This window comes from Populus trichocarpa, chromosome 13, assembly GCF_000002775.5.
Source record: "Populus trichocarpa isolate Nisqually-1 chromosome 13, P.trichocarpa_v4.1, whole genome shotgun sequence".
Classification (NCBI taxonomy): domain Eukaryota; kingdom Viridiplantae; phylum Streptophyta; class Magnoliopsida; order Malpighiales; family Salicaceae; genus Populus; species Populus trichocarpa.
In genome coordinates this window covers 9,958,487-9,978,113 of record NC_037297.2, presented here as the reverse complement: position 1 = coordinate 9,978,113, position 19,627 = coordinate 9,958,487, and the positions used below count along the sequence as shown (strand labels likewise).

Genomic DNA, 19,627 nt, shown 5'->3' with positions numbered 1-19,627 from the left:
TATGTTCAAATTTAGTCTTAAAATATCTCGTGGCTAGTTTTGCGAGATGGGACATAACTTAGACATGAGTGCTGTTGATTTTGAAGATTGTGTATGTGGGACATGGGAAATATTTTGGACAACAGCGAAATTGTCAGTTTGTAAGGAAAAAATATGGTGATAATTTTGGCGAGATGGGTAATTATAAGTATCGGGACCATATACTGAGTTAGGTTGAAGTTTGGATACAATAAGTTGAAAATATAAGCTTTTCAAGAAAAGAATGATCTAGAAATTTATTTAGAATAGAAAAAGAAAATGGAGTGGATTTTTTAGTGTCATAGTTATTTGGACATCAATGTGATTAAAATGAGATAAGTTATTATATTAGTCAATCTCAAAATTAATTTTAAATTTCATGAATGAAAAATATTTTCTTCAAAATTTTCAATAATGATTCATTGAAAATAAGCACTAATAATTTACTAGGAGCATTGAGCCATATTTAGTAGAGTTTAGATTCTTGAGGACTGATATCTAAAATACGTTATAGGTTGGAGGCTAAGCCATAGTTATTCTTAAATTATTTGTTATATAATCAATATTGATGTCATAATTAATTAATTTTTTTGTTAGAATTGTGTATTTTATTCATTAAAAACAACAAACATTATGTTTGCTTGGTGAAACACATGAAAGCAATATAATTGAAGAAATTCTTCCAACATATAGGGAGTTTCTGAAAGCATAACAACCGTATTCATTATACATAACACCCACAAAAATTCATCGTAACCGCGATTATTATACCTACGATCGTACTATGATCCTAACTCCATCTATATCCATCAATGCTGCTAGAGCCGCGTTGGTATCACCACAACTTGATCAATGCAACTCTGCTTTCGAAAATTACTTCTTAGGGCCCATACCTTTAGCAATTTCCTTGAGCACAAACTTTTGAATCTTCCCCGTTGATGTCCTTGGAAGCTCATCTTTAAACACTACAGTCTTCGGCACCATAAAGTGAGGCATATTGTTCCTACAAAAATCAATTATATCCTTTTCGCAAGGTTTTTGGTTCAGCCCATCTTTCAAGTCCACAAATGCACAAGGCGTCTCCCCCCAAAACTCATCAGGTCGACCCACAACAGCTGCCTCATGAACAGCAGGATGTGTATACAACACAGACTCAACCTCCACGCTACTAATATTCTCTCCACCGCTAATGATCACATCTTTGGACCTATCTTTGATTTCTAAATAACCATCTTGGTGCATAATGCCCACATCCCCCGTGTAAAACCAGCCATCCTTCATGCATTTTGACGTACCCAGTGGATCCTTCAGATAACCTAGCATTAAGCACCCGCCTCTCAAAACTACTTCTCCAACTGAAACCCCATCTCGTCTCATGCTCTCCCCTGTTCTGGGATCCACAACGTCCATCTCAGTAAACCCAGCCATGGTAACTCCTTGTCTTGCTTTTAGTCTAGCTCTCTCACTTGCTGGAAATGTATTCCACTTTGGTTTCCATGCACAAGACACCACAAGCCCTGCTGTCTCAGTTAACCCGTACCCATGACTCACCACAAAACCCAGTGACTCAGTCCTGAGTATCACGGCTGCTGGGGGTGGAGCTCCAGCGGTTATGATGTGCACTGGGTTCTTGAGGGGCTCAACGTCAGGAGATTTTGTTAGGATGTTTAACACCACAGGAGCACCACTCATGTGAGTCACGCCGTGTCTATGGATCAAACTGTAGATTGTGGAGGCTTCCACTTTACGGAGACAGATATTGGTCCCACCAACGGCTGCCATGCCCCACACATGGCTCCATCCATTGGTATGAAAGATTGGTAACGCCCACAAGTATACGGGTTGTTTTGGAACTCCCCAATCAATCAACGCTGCAGCAGACACGATGAAAATACCTCTATGAGATTGGACCACGCCTTTCGGAGACGAGGTAGTCCCTGACGTGTAGTTTAGGACGACTGGGTCCCACTCACTTTGTGGCTGGACCCACTTGAACCCAGGATCACCTTTCTCCACCATGTCCTCATAAGAGCAGCTAAAATGACCGGTCAGTGATGAAGATGATGATTGGTCTGCATCAGCGTCAGCATCATCAGTGATGAGGACGAGTGTAGGGCGTTTTGTGTCTGGAGGAAACAAAGACACGGCTTCAAGGATGAGCTCTCGTGAGAGGTAATCAACGAAAACGAGCTTTGACTCGCTGTGACGCAGGAGTATGCAAACATTTCGTGCGTCAAGACGTGTGTTGATGTTGTGGAGAATGGCACCAGCCATGGGCACGGCAAACTGAAGCTCATACGTGGCAGGGACGTTGGGGGCCAGAACGGAGACCACGTGGCCAGTCTCGATGCCGTAGGATGATAGAGATGATGCTACTTGGAGACATCTACGGTTAGTTTGAGACCACGTATAAGTGGTATCGTTGTAGATGATGGATGGGCAATCAGCGTATGCAATAGCTGCTCTTTCCAAGAAAGCTATTGGTGTGAGGGGAGTCGAGTTCACTGGGCTTGGCTTTAGTTCGTCCATTTTTGCTGCTCTTTGAGTTCGTGGTTTGCACTTGATGGCCTTTTTTCTTTTCTTTGTTCTTACGTTAATAATGTTCTTTTTAGGAGCATGAGTATAAATACAAGTGCTCCATTGATGAAACATAAGACGGTGGATGGAGTTTTGCTAAAAAATAGGAAACGTAAGACGGTGGATGGAGTTTTGCTAAAAAATAGGAAACATGATTTCCAGTTTGAGGAACGATCTTTTGTGTGTGTTTTTTCCCTGTGGCCTGCATATAACATATTATAACGAAGCCGCGTGAATTTGTATTTCATTTATTAGGAAGAGAAATTCCACTATAAAATTGTTTTATATATATATATATATATATAAAACCTAAGCGGACCACATATATAGGACAAAACTTTTAGGTGTAAATAAATTTATTTAATTGAGATCTTTTCATGTTTTTATAACAAGATATATTATTATACTTCTCAATTTGAAGTCATTAAAAATTAATAAATCAATGAATTACTAAGAATCACTAAGATGTTAGTAGCAAATATCTACATGGCAATGGAATACAATCATTTATTTTTATTAACATTGTACACTTCTAATTTTTTTTTATGTAAAATCAAAAAGGAAAAAACTATTAAAAAAACAAAAAAAAATGTGGTGCTTTTTTTTGTGCATCACCTTACAAAGTATTACTCATTTTAATAGTGTTTATTTGTTAATATATTTTTCTCTCAATTTTAATTTTATCATTTAACATTTAATTTTTAAAAATTGAACTTCAAAATCTTTTTCGATTTACTTTATATGAAGTTATTTAATCTCATAACCCAAGTTACAGGTTTAATGAATTAACATGACCTACTCAAGTTTTATTTTTATTTGCTTTATTTTTAAATTTCATCTCTTAACATTTTATTGATTGAGAATTAGACTTTCTAATTTGTTTTGGTTTACTTTTAATGAGGTTATCCTAGTTTCATGACTATTTACACGGATTTTACGAGTTAACTCAGGTTGACTTGAGTTATTTTTTTGTTTTCCTTCTATAAGGTTATCTCGGTCTCATGCTCCATGTCATGAGTTTAGCAGGTTAATCCTTGTTGACTCGAGTTATTTTTTTTTTCTAATTGGATTCTTTTTTCAATTTCATCCTTCAACATTGGATTGATTAGAAATTGAGTTTCATAATTTATTTTGATTCTATTTCTATAAGATTATTTAGTCTCATGACTTAAATCATGGGTGTTGTAACCCATTTTTGGGTCCCCACAATATATATATATATATATATATAGCCAAAGGAGGTTAGAAAAATAAACAGGAGGCAGAAGCGCTCAGAAAATGGTCGGAAAAGGGGTCAATGAGGTTAAAAATACAAAGATTGGATTTTTGACAGTATATTCTTGAAGGAGGAGAGCCCTGTTGAGAAGAAAAATTTGAAATTTGAGGAGAAAAGCCCAAATTTGGATGTTTCTGGATTTAATTGGATTTTTAAATGAATTTATAGGGGATTTAATTGCGAGAAAAATTGATTTTTAAGTCAATTTGGGCTTTAATTAGAAGAAATTTAAGTTTCGGGGCCAAAATATATTTTTTAGGAATTTATTAGGTCAAATCAGGGGCTTAATTGCATAAATATTGAAGTTTAAGGGCCAATTAGGGACTTAATTGAAGAAATCCGAAACCAAGGGCCAAATTGGAGAAGGCGCGTAAGTATAGGGGTTGTAATTAACGAAATCAGGGGCCTAATTGAAGAAATTGGAAGTTTATTGATCAATTAAGGGCTCAATTGCATAAATCAGAGGCCAAGGACTAAAGTGAAAAATGCAGCCAACAAGAGGGGCGGAGACCGAATTTGACAGGGATGCAATTGAAATGAACAAAAGATGATTGAGGGCTGATTTGAACATTGGCGCGTTCTGGCTCCACATATAAATAAAACGGTGCGTTTTCTCCAAAACGACGCCGTTTCATACATTCAAAAAAAAAAAGAAAGAGCAGAACGATGTCGTTTTGAACGACACTGTTCCTCTTTCTTCTTCCCCCCGAACATTGCAGCGGGGAAGAAGGAAAAAAGGGGCTTTTGTTTGAATTTTGTCTGGCCCTCTCTCGCCTGGAGCCCACCGACCGAACACACTGGCCGACCACGCACCTGCTAGAAAACCGGGGGGAGCCGAACCTTGGCAGTCGCGCCCAATGGCCGACCAGCCGGCTGCTCCCCATGAGAACAGTAAAAAGCCACGCCCTTGGCTCTATAAATAGACCCAAGAACACTGAAACTAGGGAGGAAAAGAAGGGGGAGAAAGACCCGAAAGGAGAGAACGGAGAGAAGAGAGAAAAAGTGAAAAAAAAGGAACCGAAGAGAGAGAGGAAAAGCTAAAGAGAAAGGAGAACAAATCAAAGAGAGGAGAGAACAAACCAAAGAGGGGGAGGAAACGAAAAAGAAGGGAATCGGGTTGAGAGAGAGTGAGTCGAAGCAAAGAAAACCATTAGGAAACCCAAGAGGAGGGGAAAGAAAAGCTTGAAACAGGGGATGAAATAAGAAAAAAACATAATAAAAGGAAGAGGAAATGCAGTAGCAGAAGAAGAGGAGAGGAAACGGAGGAGAAGGAAAGAGGAAGAATCCCTCTCTCCGCCGCTTGAGACAGCAGCGCCTTTGCTTGGAGTCGCCGTCCGTGAGCCAAGACACCACCATCGACCTCCGCCACAGCACCGCCAGAAGCGCAGCAAGCCACCGCCTCCCCCGCGCCAGGTAACTCTTCTTCCCCCTCGTGTTTATTTTTTCCTTCTCTGCATGCAGAACGAATAGCATTCTGCATTCAGGGGTGGGGGGAAAATAATTCCCCCCGCCCGTTTTGGTTGCTGGGCCAGGCGGATCCTGGCCCAGCCCTGCCTTCTGGGCCGGGTCTGGCCCAGAAGAGAAATACCAGATTTTTGTTGGGCCGAGATCTGCCCAACACATTTTGGGGCTGAGCCTGGCCCAGTTCATTGGGCCGGCCCAACCAATTTATATTATATATTATGTATATTATATTGTGTTTTGTATTATTTATATATATATATATATATAACAAAATTAATTAATTTCCTCGAAAATTATTTCAGAAAAATATGTGATTTTATGTAATTTTAATACTGTATTTTGATCAATATAGGTTTGTATTTTTATACTGTAAAGATACAAATCCGGTATTAAAATACCCGATTTTCGTCAAGACATAAAAAAAATATATTATAAGCTAAAAAAAAAAATGTTTTGTTTTCATGCATCCGGCCTAGTCTCTCCAACATATATATATAAATATTATAACATCATATTTTCACACAACAAAGGAAATTTCAAAAACAATATATGTATTAGCATGCATTTTGGCTTTAATAACCAGTTTATTCAAGCCATGAGAACTAGGCCAATATTTCAAAAATTCTAAAAAAATCTTTTTGTCCTCTTTTAGTATATGAGATTACGAATTTATACGTAAAACGTATTCCTGATGTTAAAAATATGATTTTTACATAGACGTTAGAATGGTTAGGTTTTACCCGATAAGATAAGGACCTCCTTATTGAGGAGGACTTTTCTTGAACCATAGACGGACCAACAACCAAAAATACAATAACACCTTAGCTTTTTATCAGACAATCAAACAATGCAGTTTACCTTAGGTAAGGCGTATTTGGGGTGCTAATACCTTCCCTTTACGCAACCAGTCCCCGTGCCCGATCTCTGAGACCAGTTAGGGTTCCTGGTGACCAAAATACTAGGTGGCGACTCCCACACCATCTCTCACTGCTAAGAGACAAAGAATTCCTTGTCTCCCTATATTTACCAGATATATATATCCCCCCATACATTCGAGGGTGGACGATCGCCGCGACGTCGCTCACGTGCGACAGAATGGCGACTCCGCTGGGGACCTTGTGGACTAAGTTTTGTTTTTGTCTGATTTGTTTTTTGTTTTCGTGGGTTTATTGTTAAATATAGAACTGTCTCATGCGTATATGCTTTAAATATTTTACACATATTTTACACATATTGTTCATGCATTATATAGAACTGTCTCATGCATCACATACTTTGATTATTGAGAGCACACACAAACTTTAAGTTAAGTGGGGGACTAGCAGCTTACCTTACGACTGTTAGTCAAGGTTTAAGTTTGTGTAAACCCCAACTCTTCGCTGAGTGCTTAGACTGGCAATAGTTGGTACATGTGCCATCTTATTGCCTACAAGCCCCCATATTGCCTCCACGAGGGCAATCACTGGGACAACAAGAGACCCTTTTTAGAGACTGAATAGCCAACCTACCCTCGTCAAGCACAAAAGAATTAGAACCGGCTATAGGGTGTATGCTCCACAAAGTACATTTTGCATAAAACAACCTAAACTATAAAGCATTTGGTTTTCAGGTCTTTTGAAACGATAAGATGGCCATCATTACCAAATTTACTACTGTGGAATACGGGCAGAATTCTGAATTGTCACAACTATCAGAGGGAGATTGCTCTAGATATGATGCAAGGAAGCTTCCAGTAGTCAAAGACCTGAATTGCGTAGTATATGAGATGAAGAGAATATTGGGCCATAGTCAAAACATTGATGAGGCGGCATTCTTCGGGAAGTATGGGCGATTGTTGGAAATAGCAAAGATAGAAGTATTGAACCCAGCAATCAAAGCTTTGATTAACTTTTGGGATCCCGATTACAGATGCTTTTCCTTTGGAAATGTGGATTTGTGTCCCACTATAGAGGAGTATGGAATGTTGATGGAGTTTCCCAAACACCTGCACCGGGTTTATTTTCCTTTGAGAAATGACAAGGTGATTCCTGAGTTGTCAAAATTGCTGAAGATTCCACATCTGAGCAGATTTTTAGAGAAGAATGGTAGCGGTTTAAAGTGGAAATTTCTGGAGGTTGAACTAGAAAAGAAAAAAGAGCAATACGGGTCAATGCTAGAAAGAGACAGGTTAATCGCTCTGGGGATCTATGGGCTCGTGTTATTTCCAAGCTTAATAGGGGTTATAAGCCTAGAAGCTGCTGCTGCATTCGTGGAATATGAAAATACTCATGTCAACCCTACAACTGCCATATTAGCTGAGACCTTTCTGACCCTCAACCATTTTAGAAAGACGGGGAAAGGCGCAGTGAGATGTTGTACTCAATTATTATACATCTGGATGGTAAGCCATGTTGAAACTAAGAAGCCGATCTTTAATAATTTTTGGTGGTTTAACCAAAAACCCTTGAAGATAATGGAGGAAGAAGAATGGGGAATCCTAGGTGATCAAGGTTGGATGAAAAAACTGCAAGAGTTACCTAGTAGCAGCTTTAGTTGGAAGGCCCCTTGGGTTAAATCAGTTGATGTCATAGTAAGTTGTGGACAAAAATGCTGGGTACCTTTAATTGGCATCACAAGTTATGTCAGCTATGCTCCGGCTCTGGTGATAAGACAATTAGGTGGCATACAACACATCCCAAGAACTGTGGGACTTGCTGAATTTTTCAGGTTTTTCAAGGATCAATCCGAGAGAGAAGTTCTTGAAACCATCAAACAAGATTGGTGCCATTTGACTGTAATTCAAAAGGAGTCAGAAAGTTTGAGAGACCCTAGCTCAAGTGAAGGATATGTATATTATATTGTGTTTTGTATTATTTATATACAGATATATATATATATATATATATATATATATATATATATATATATATATATATATATATATAACAAAATTAATTAATTTCCTTGAAAATTATTTCAGAAAAATATGTGATTTTATGTAATTTTATTACTATATTTTGATCAATATCGGTTTGTATTTTTATACTGTAAAGATACAAATCCGGTATTAAAATACCAGGTTTTCGTCAAGACATAAAAAAAATATATTATAAGCTAAAAAAAAAAAATGTTTTGTTTTCATGCATACGGCCTAGTCTCTCCAACATATATATATATAAATATTATAACATCATATTTTCACACAACAAAGAAAATTTCAAAAACAATATATGTATTAGCATGCATTTTGGCTTTAATAACCAGTTTATTCAAGCCATGAGAACTAGGCCAATATTTTAAAAATTCTAAAAAAATCTTTTTGTCCTCTTTTAGTATATGGGATTACGAATTTATACGTAAAACGTATTCCTGATGTTAAAAATATGATTTTTACATAGACGTTAGAATGGTTAGGTTTTACCCGATAAGATAAAGACCTCCTTATTGAGGAGGACTTTTCTTGAACCATAGACGGACCAACAACCAAAAATACAATAACACCTTAGCTTTTTATCAGACAATCAAACAATGCAACTTACCTTAGGTAAGACGTATTTGGGGTGCTAATACCTTCCCTTTACGCAACCAGTCCCCGTGCCCGATCTCTGAGACCAGTTAGGGTTCCTAGTGATCAAAATACTAGGTGGCGACTCCCACACCATCTCTCACTGCTAAGAGACAAAGAATTCCTTGTCTCCCCATATTTACCAGATATATATATCCCCCCATACATTCGAGGGTGGACGGTCGCCGCGACGTCGCTCACGTGCGACAATGGGTTTGACAAGTTAACCTTGGTTAACTTGGATGATTTTTTAGATCTTTTTTAATTGAATTTTTTTATCTCATTCTTCAAAATTAAATTGATATTTGGAAACTAGACTTCATAATTTATTTTGATTTATTTTTTATGGGTTGTCATGGTCTTATAACCATGGTTGCAGATTTGACAGGTTATATCCGAGTCAATTCAATATGTTTTCATTTTAATATTAAAAAAATCATTTTGATTTATTTTTTTTATAGTCAAACTACATTTATATTAGCTATTTAGTTGTCTTTGAACCCGTCAAGTCGACCGAGTTATATCAAGTTAACCCCACACGATTTAAAAAAAAATGTTAGAAAAAACTTAGCAACGTATGAATATTTTTTTATGTTCAGAAAGAAATTTGATCTAATCCGCATTGTAACACGGACCAACGATCTAGACCTTTAATTTATTTTTATTTTTATTTTTTTCCTTTACATTCTATAATTATATTCTTTTTAAAATAGATTTATGAAAAATATGTTTAAATAATTATCCAATTAAATCATTATTTTTGAAAAACAAATATTAGCATCTTTTATAATAAAATTATTTTTCAAATAATTAAATATGAACCTTAAATTTTCAATGCAGAAGAAATATGTGTTTATTTAATTTTTTTATTATGAATTGTTTATATAAATGTTTTCAAGTTTATTACTCTTATATTTTTTATATATCATCTTCAAAATTACCAATTTCTTATTTTTTTCTTATTAAAACCTTCGTTTAGAATTATGATAATTTCTTTATTTATAAAACAATACTTTTGATAAAAACATTATTAAGAAAAAGTAATGCATTAATAAGGGAAAAGATATCTTTTTTTATCCTTATTTTATATTTTTATGTTCTTATATTTATTTAAATTACTTTGAGTTTTTATACAATAAATAACATAGTTAAAAAATATTTTTTTCTCAAGTTTATTTTTCATATATTTTTAAATATATTTACATAAAAATATCAATTCATTATGTTTTTTTTTAATTAAAACTTGCTTCTAAAACTACAATAAGTAATTTATGAAAACTATGCTGTTTACAAAAATAAATTGTCAAAAAAAAGAGAACGCATTAATAAGATAATGGGGCATTAAAAAGAACGCCTTTTCATCCTTTTCTCAAATCATTTAGATTTTTTTGGACATTTATTTTAATTTGTTTCATGATTTTTTGAACATTTATTTTAATTGGTTTCATTTTTATGCTAAAAAAATATATATTTTGTTAAAAAATATATTATTAACAAAAAAACAATTTACACTAAACTACAGGGTTTAAATTATTGTTTCTCTTATGAAAATTAATTTTTATTACCATATAGATAAATAATTTATTTTCTGAAAAGCATTTTGTTACATGAGATTAGATATAATGAACATTTTTCTTTTATTTGAGGAACATGTTCCATAGAAAGGATTATAATTCAGTTTATTAAAAATATCCCATTTGAAGGCTGAATTACAATTGAGCTCTCTATTTGTACTAAAGCTTTGCTTGGTAGCATGGTCACATCTTGATTAACAAAATTTTGATATTACTTTAAAAAATTATTTTATTTAAAAATTTAAATGCTTAAATAAAATCTTAAAATATAATTTATATAATTTTTTAAAATCACTAACTACGCAAACCAATATGAAGGAGTTGAATATTTTATAAATAGTTATTATTTGGATTGGGTTTCCAAATAAATCCTAGGGTTTTGAGCATGTATATTATCCCCGAGAGAACATTTCACCCAAAATTTCTTTGTATATTATATAAATTGATACTTATAAAATTGATAAAACAACTACATTTTAGTATTAACTATATTAGATGTGTGTTCAGTAATGGATACATCAAATAATTAATATTCAAAACCTGTTCTGATCAAGTTCTTGTATCCAACACTCACAGCCATCGAATAATGAATCCGATAAAAATAATAGTTTATAATTCAAATATGAGTATAAATAATATCAAAAACTAACTTATGAGTATTTATTACCATCTCTACTGTATAGATTATGTTATCGTGCTTTCAATTCACTAATATAAAATAACAAATCACGAATTTAAAAAAAAAACACAAGAAACAAGGTTCGGAATAATTTTTTTTTTTTAAAAAAGTCCAACCATTGTTAATGTGCAAGAGAAAAAATAACAATTATGAATTCAAAATCTAACACTTATTGGACAACATTGTTTATGAAAGTATTGAGACAAAAACATATTATATCGATCCGGGTAAATCTGAGTTAATCAGTTAAATTTATGACCTAAGTTATGAGACTGTGATAACCCTATAAAAACTAAATCGAAACAAATCATGATGGACAGTTCCCAACTAACTTCGTATTGAAGGATAAAATTGAAAATAAAAATATTCAATTAAAAAAAAAACAAAAATTCTAGTTAACTCGGGTTAACCTACTAAACTCACAATTCAGGTAATGCACCCTATTGGATTTCACTAATGTTTATTCCAAAATTGTTTTTCATTTAATTATAAGCTAAACAGGTGCATGAGATTTTTTTATCTCGAACAACAAATTTTATTTTTTTCTAAAAAGGAAAATATAAGGGTGGTGTTTGGGACTAAAATAAAAATATAGTGCTAATTTTTTAAAAGTTTGATAAAAATTTTTATGTCCCAAAAAAAATCTTTAAAACACAAACAAACAATGAAATGGTGTATTTGTTTTTATACGTTTAAGAGGTTGAAAGTACATTAAAAAAAAAGGCCATACACAAGGTTTTAGTGGCATCCATGTTTGGATGACCGAGATTAAATGTGTAGACCATTCAATCTTGACTGGGTCTAGTAGCATCTATGTTTGGATGATCGAGATTAAATGTTTAGACTAGTCAACCATGTTATTTGAATCACTTCTTGAAAGATGTAGGTAACTATGACTTGTATGATTATTTAGTAAGTTTAGCATCGTGAGTAAAATATAGACCTAAAATGGTGTGTATGAATTGGAATATGGAAATGAACTATAATTTTTTAAAAGAATAAATTCATAGATAAATTAGATATGTATGGGATTAATTATTAAATCCTTATAATGTATTCTAACACATTGTATAAATTGTAACATGTTGACATGTACCTCTAATCCTAGAGCATATTATTAGATCTCAGTTGATTATCTTTCTTTTGTATTAGGTTTAATTATATAATTTGTAGGCAAAACTTAAATATATATTTAAATATTGTTTAACTTTCTTTTGAGTTGTATAACCAAGTATAATATAGATGTTTATGAAACTAATGACATGTAATGCATTAAATTATCTTAGTGAACCAAATATAAATGTATTTGATGAAGGACGGGTGTGTGTGTGTAATACAGTTACTTCTTATGAAAAGTATTCTATGTAGAATTGTTGTTTTTAAATGATATGGTTGTGAATGAGTTTGAGGAAAGGTTCAAGATGATTGGACCATAATTATGACATTGTTTTAGGATGTATAGAAGTGTATCGATAACTTGAGATAGTCTTAATATAATGAAATTTCTATTGAAATTCTGGTAGAAATTTGGATAGAACATATGTAGTTAATGCTATAAATTTTTTTTCCATGGTTTTGGTTAACCTATGGGATAGACATGGGGTTTTTCATGCTAAAATTTAGGGATGTTACATATTAATACTATAGATAGAATCTTAGAGTAGATACTAAAGGAGAGGACACATAAAGAAAAGACAAAATGTTTCCCACAGAAAAAAAGACCAAAAATCCCTTTACAAAATTCACTCCCATAACTCGAGTTGATTTGGGTTATTTTCTTGGATTTCTTCTATAAAGTTATTTCGGTCTCATGACCCATGTCATGAGTTTAACAGGTTAACCCGTCTTGACTTGAGTTATTGTTTTTAATTTTTTTTTTAATTTCATCCTTCAACATTAGCTTGATTAGAAATTGAGTTTCATAATTTATTTTGATTTTATTTCTATGAGATTATCTCAGTCTTATGACTCAGGTAGTAGGTTTGACAAGTTAACCTAAGTTAACTTAGATGGTTTTTAGATTTTTTTTAATTGAATTTTTTTAGTCTCATCCTTGAACATTAATTTGATTGAGAATTAGACTTCATAATTTATTTTGATTTATTTTTTTGTTGGTTGTCATGTCTTATGACCATAGTTGCAAATTTGACAGGTTAAATCCGAGTCAATCTAATATGTATCCATTTTAGTATTAAAAAAATATAATCTTGAATTTTATTTTCAATCAAACTACATTTATAGTGGTTGTTTGGTTGTCTTTGAATCCGCTAAGTTAACCGGGTTCTATCAAGTCAACCCTACATAGTTTAAATTTTTTTCTCTGTTAGAACAACCTTAGCAACATATGAATATTTTTTTTATGTTCAGAAAGAAATTTGATCCAACTCGCATTGTAGCACGAACCAATAATCTAAGTCTTTTATTTATTTTAATTTTGATTTCTTTTCTTTTTTCTTTTATAATTATATATGCTTTTTTTAAATAGATTTATGAAAATATATTTAAATAATTATCCAATTAAATCATTATTTTTGAAAACAATATTAGCATCTTTTATAATTAAATTATTTTTGAAATAATTAAATATGAACCTTAAATTTTCAATGGAGAAGAAATATATGTTTATTTAATTTTTTATTGTGATTTTGTTTTTTATATAATTGTTTTCACGTTTATTACTCTTATATTTTTTATATATCATCTTTAAAATTACCAAAAAAAAATTTCTTATTAAAATCCTCGTTTAGAATTATGATATTTTATTTATTTATAAAACAATACTTTTGACAAAAAATTTATTAAGAAAAAGGAATGCATTAATAAGGGAAAGGGGCTTTGGTTAATGAGATATCTTTTTTATCCTTGTTTTATTTTGTTATTTGTTTTATATTTATTTAAATGAATTTGAGTTTTTATGCAATAAACAACATAGTTAAAAGAATATATATTTTTAAATTTTCTCAATTTTATTATTCTTATATTTTTTAATATATTTACATAAAAAATATCAATTAATTATGTTGTTTTTTATTTATTAAAACTTGCTTTTAAAACTACAATATGTTAGTTAAGAAAACTATGCTTTTTATAAAAATATATTATCAAGAAAAGAAAAGAAAAGAACGCATTAATAAGATAACGGGGGTGTTGATTAAAGAGGTGCCTTTTATCCTTATCTCAAATCATTAGGATCTTTTTTGGATATTTGTTTCAAATGCTTTTATTTTTTATGAAATAAAAAACATAACTAAAAAAAAATATATGCTTTGTTAAAAAATATATTATTAACAGAAAAAAAGAAAATTTTCACTAAACTACAAAGTTTAAATTATTTTTTCTCTTATGAAAATTAATTTTTATTACCATATAATTAAATAATTTATTTTTTTAAAACCATCCTGTTACAAGATATTATATATCTTTGAGCTTCTTGCAGTTGTTTAATCATGTTAATAAATTTTTATTTATTTATTAATTTATATAATTTTTAATTTATTTTATTAAATTTTCACCTCAATTTCTAATTCTCAATTAAAATGTTTGATGTTGTTCACAAAACGTCTTCATTTTTCTTTTATCTAAAAACCAACTCTATAGAAGTTGTACCGGTTTTACCTGCAGGAACCCTAGTATATATGTCTGATGTGTATTTATTTATCACATGAATTTTTTTAGGTTAGGTACTTCGTTGAAAAAATGGGATTATATGAAAAATGTGATCCAGTCACAACATATATGAATGCTCCCAAAAAATTCAATTTTTTTTTTGCTAAAATTTAATATGGTTTGTATGTTTTGGATCGTTTTGATGTGCTGATATCAAAAATAATTTTAAAAAAATAAAAAAATATTATTGACATGCATTTCGGTACAAAAAATTATTTCAAAAGCAATCGCTACTACATTGTCAAATACTCTCATAATATGAGGAGTAATATTTGAGGAACATGTTCTATAGAAAGGATTATAATCCAATTTATTAAAAATGTTCAATTTGAAGACTGAATTACAATCGATCTCCTATTCGTACTAAATTTAACAACTTATATTTTTAATTTTTTTTGAATTTTTTGAATTTTAAATTATTTTCTTTAGTATTTTAAGATTATTTTAATGTTAATGTGATGATGTTAAAAAAATTTAAAAATAAAGAATATTATTTTAATATATTTTTAAATAAAAAATATTTTAAAAAATAATTTTTAAAGCATTTATAAAATCTTAAAACAAATCCATGGCAAGGCAATATTAGAAATTGGGCCCTCCAAATTTTTGTGTTGATAACGTTGCTGGGAGAAAGAGAATAAATGCCACATTGTGACAAAATAAGGATTTGGTGGAAAGACAGTTGGAAATTAACATCCTTGCTTAACTATGTGAATTGGGGCCGGCAATTAAAGATTTCTGTCGCGAATAGGAATGACAATTTATGATGTAAATAACTATTTTAATTATTTAAAATTATTAGATAAAAATTTAAGATATAATTTATATAATTATTTAATATATATTTTTGAACTTAAAATTTATATATACTCATATTATTTTGTATTTAATTTGTATTAAAAAAAATAAAAATAATGATATTTAAACTTATGACCACTTGATCAACAAGATTTTAATATCATATTAAAGAAATATCTCATCTAAAAATTTAAATAATTAAATACAATTATATAATAAATCTTAAAGAAGAAAGTAGGGTTTTGAGCACGAATTGAATATTACTCTACCTAACCGACTCTATCTAACCAAAACCTGACTCACATTTAACCCAAAATTTCTTTGTATATTATATAAATTAATACTTATAAAATTGATAAAAACTACATTTTTAGTGTTAACTATATTAGATGTGTGTTCGGCAGTGGATATATCAAATTAATACTCAAAACCTGATCTGATAAAGTTCTTGTATCCAAAGCTCACAGCCATTGAGTAACGAGTCCGATAAAATTTCTTTGTAGATTATGTTATCATGCTTTCAACTCATATAAAATAAAAAATAATGAAGGCCACAAGAATCAATTTCCGTTTTGTTTTGATAGATCAATAATAATAAAAAGGTCACTTAAACATCATGTAGTTACCATTGAGCTATGCGGTCTGCGTAAAAAAAGCTTTACAACGCAAAAAAATGAATATGCAAGTATTTACAACTTGTTTTTTTTTATATCAAGAAAAAATTATAATCACAATAAATTAAAAATCATCTATAATAATAAATATCAAAAAATCGTTGAAAATAACTAAGTTGATAAAAATAAAAACATAATCCTAATTTTTAAAAGTTTCATAAAAAACAAATTTATGTCCCAAAAAAAACCCTTGAAAAAAATCAACAAACAATGAAATGATGTATTTTTTTTTATAAGTTTAAGGGGTTGAAAGTACAATAAAAAATCTCATGAATTAATTGTTAAAAGATAAGAAATTCTGTATTTTATGTTTTGGATCTAGCTTCTTGTGACATGTTTTTTGTCAAGTTAGAGTTTCAAAATGAGAATGTGAGTTTAATGTAACTTGAAATACACATGTCAAGCTTTCCATGAAGGTATTATGGGCAAAACTCCGATCTCATTTGGACCTCGAATCAGACCTGCAAACTCGAGCCAAAATCCTTCTTGTAGCAGGATTCTATGCTTTCACACTAGATATTCAAATGAGAATATCTTGAGCTTCTGATATCAAAATCAGGCGATTTTAAAACCCAAATTTATCTACACATATAGGACTACAACTTTCATGAAGGACTCAAAGTTAGATAAAATCATTTTGAAGAACAGAATCCAAACGCAATTTGGTTGGTCGAAATGGATCTCTAGATCTGATTTGGAAACTGACAATGCCGAGCATCCCAATACGACTGAGAGTCTGGCATAAGAACATGAGAATGTGGGCTTAATCTAAGTTGAAATAGACATGTCAAGCTTTCCAGGAAGGTATTATGGGCAAAACTCTGATCTTATTTGGACCTCAAATCAGACCTGCAAACTCGGGCCAAAATCCTTCTCGCAGCAGGATTCTATGATTTCACACTAGATATTCAAATGAGAATATCTTGAGCTTTTGATATCGAAATTAGACGATTCAAAAATCTAAATTTATCTAGACATATAGGACTACAACTTTCATACAGGACTCAAAGTTAGATAAAATTGTTTTGAAGAACAGAATCCAAACGCAATTTGGTTGGTCGAAATGGATCTCCAGATCTGATTTGGAAACTGACAATGCCGAGCATCCCAATACGACTGAGAGTCTGGCATAAGAACATGAGAATGTGGGCTTAATCTAAGTTGAAATAGACATGTCAAGCTTTCCAGGAAGGTATTATGGGCAAAACTCTGATCTTATTTGGACCTCAAATCAGACCTGCAAACTCGGGCCAAAATCCTTCTCGCAGCAGGATTCTATGATTTCACACTAGATATTCAAATGAGAATATCTTGAGCTTTTGATATCGAAATTAGGCGATTCAAAAACCTAAATTTATCTAGACATATAGGACTACAACTTTCATACAGGACTCAAAGTTAGATAAAATTGTTTTGAAGAACAAAATCCAAACGCAATTTGGTTGGTCGAAATAGATTTCCTGATTTGATTCGGAAATTGACAATGCCGAGCATCCCAATACGAGTGAGAGTCTGACATAAGAACAGTGGGTCTTAAGACCCAATAAAGGTTCAAATCAATCCTTTAACATGTCATGAATGAAAGAATATAGTTGGAATGGTCAGATATTGCAAGAAACCAAGTCAGAATCAAAGTCTAAATTGCAATAGAGTTGGTATGACAACAGAATTGTGATAGCAGCAGAATCAGTTTTCAACACAAATTCTGAGAGATTTATCCAACCTTAAAGAGCAAATAAAGAAGGAACGAATTTAGCATAATGAAAACTCCTAATTAGTCTAAGAATCCTGAAGATTTCAGCAGTAAAAGGGGAGGATAAAGAGACCAGAACACAGCTGAAACATGGTTTCGAAAAACATTCCTTCCTTCTCTGCTTTTGTCAATTTTCCTGCAACAATGAACTAAACTACTGAATTCGATTCAAGAGGGATACACACCATCTCTATTAGCATGTTGTGAGAAGTAACATTATCATTGTAATTCATTCAGATTCAAGTATTTATTTTTTCTTGTTCAGAATTATGCTATTGATTGTTATTCAAGCTTATTGAATTATTTTGAGATGGCATGTATGCTTTCTAGTTTGTTTCAATCCATAATTGTAATTAGGGACTAGAGTAAGAGGCAAAAGAATTAATTTGATTGCTACAACTCTCATCTTGATTTATTAGGGGAGAATAAACCAAGTTAAATTGTCAAGCTTTTGAACATTTGCTTATAATAAATACATAGATTTTATTCCTAGACTACTGCTGAGTGAATGAAAATTGCTCTCAATATTACATTCTCTTGATGATAAGAAATTGATTAAAGAGCTTTTTCTAATTAATATACTCATAATTTCATTGATTTTCCTTAGCTTTAAGGGATATCAAATTTATTTGCTTGACGTGAAAGAATATTTATTTTACTTCGATGATCAACAGATTTATAGGAATAGATGTGTGGACCTTTGAACTGATTTAACGACATATCAATGTATTACTTTTAGAATTATTATTTCTTGAATTTCTCATTCAAATCCCCCATTCTTTCTCATTTCAGTATATTGTAGGAAGATTAAACGAAATTTCCCTTGGGTTCGACCTGGTTTTCACGATCATACTATACATTTATTTTGTTTATGATAGTTAAGTCAGAATTATATTTTGGTGGTTTCAATGACCGACCATCACCACATAATGGAACTTATTTTGCAGCGAGCGTAAGATCTTCTCTACTACACGTGTCTCTTTTATCTCCCCATATCTCTTTATTTGATTGTATATGGCTATTACTCTTGACTATTTTGAAATATTCTTTGATTCAAGCATATGTAACTTTTCAAAGTCACCACGTAGTTTTTGTAGATGTACCTCTCTCACATTGTTAGCTTCTTGGTTAGATTCTTGCAAAACTTTTCATGTTTGCTTGGCAGTAATTGCATTGGCCACTATCTTAAAAGTGGCGTCATCCAGACATTGGTGGATGATTGTTAGTACTAGTTGATCCTTCTTTCATGTCTTTTGCATGGCATCTCTCTGGGCTGAAGTCAACGTTCCTCCATCCATAAGCTCCTCAAAGCCTTTTTCAACTGTCTCCCATATATCTTGGGAACCTAGCCAAGCTTTTACTTGAATACATCAAGTTTGATAGTTGTCCTTTCAATCTAGAACATTGAAGTGGAAAATTTGAATTGACCATGTTAAATAATCAAATCTAAGCTCTGATACCACTTGTTGGTAAAGAAGGATAGGGTGTGGTAGCTAATTTATAAGAACAAAGTTAAAGAACAAGAAGAAAAATGAGAGAAATGATATTTTATTAAGAGTTTTCTTAAAAGATACATATTTATAGCTCTTCTCTATATCTTTCTA

General features: G+C 31.7%; 1 protein-coding gene across 1 annotated transcript; it reads right to left on the bottom strand.

The window, feature by feature from the left end:
- Positions 1 to 717: 717 nt before the first annotated feature.
- Positions 718 to 2,751, bottom strand: LOC112323813 (2-methylpropanoate--CoA ligase CCL4). The gene has a single exon (XM_024583332.2). It carries the CDS (start codon positions 2,668 to 2,670, stop codon positions 892 to 894), a length of 1,779 nt encoding a protein of 592 aa, XP_024439100.1. The 5' UTR covers positions 2,671 to 2,751; the 3' UTR covers positions 718 to 891.
- Between the last annotated feature and the right edge of the window lie 16,876 nt (positions 2,752 to 19,627).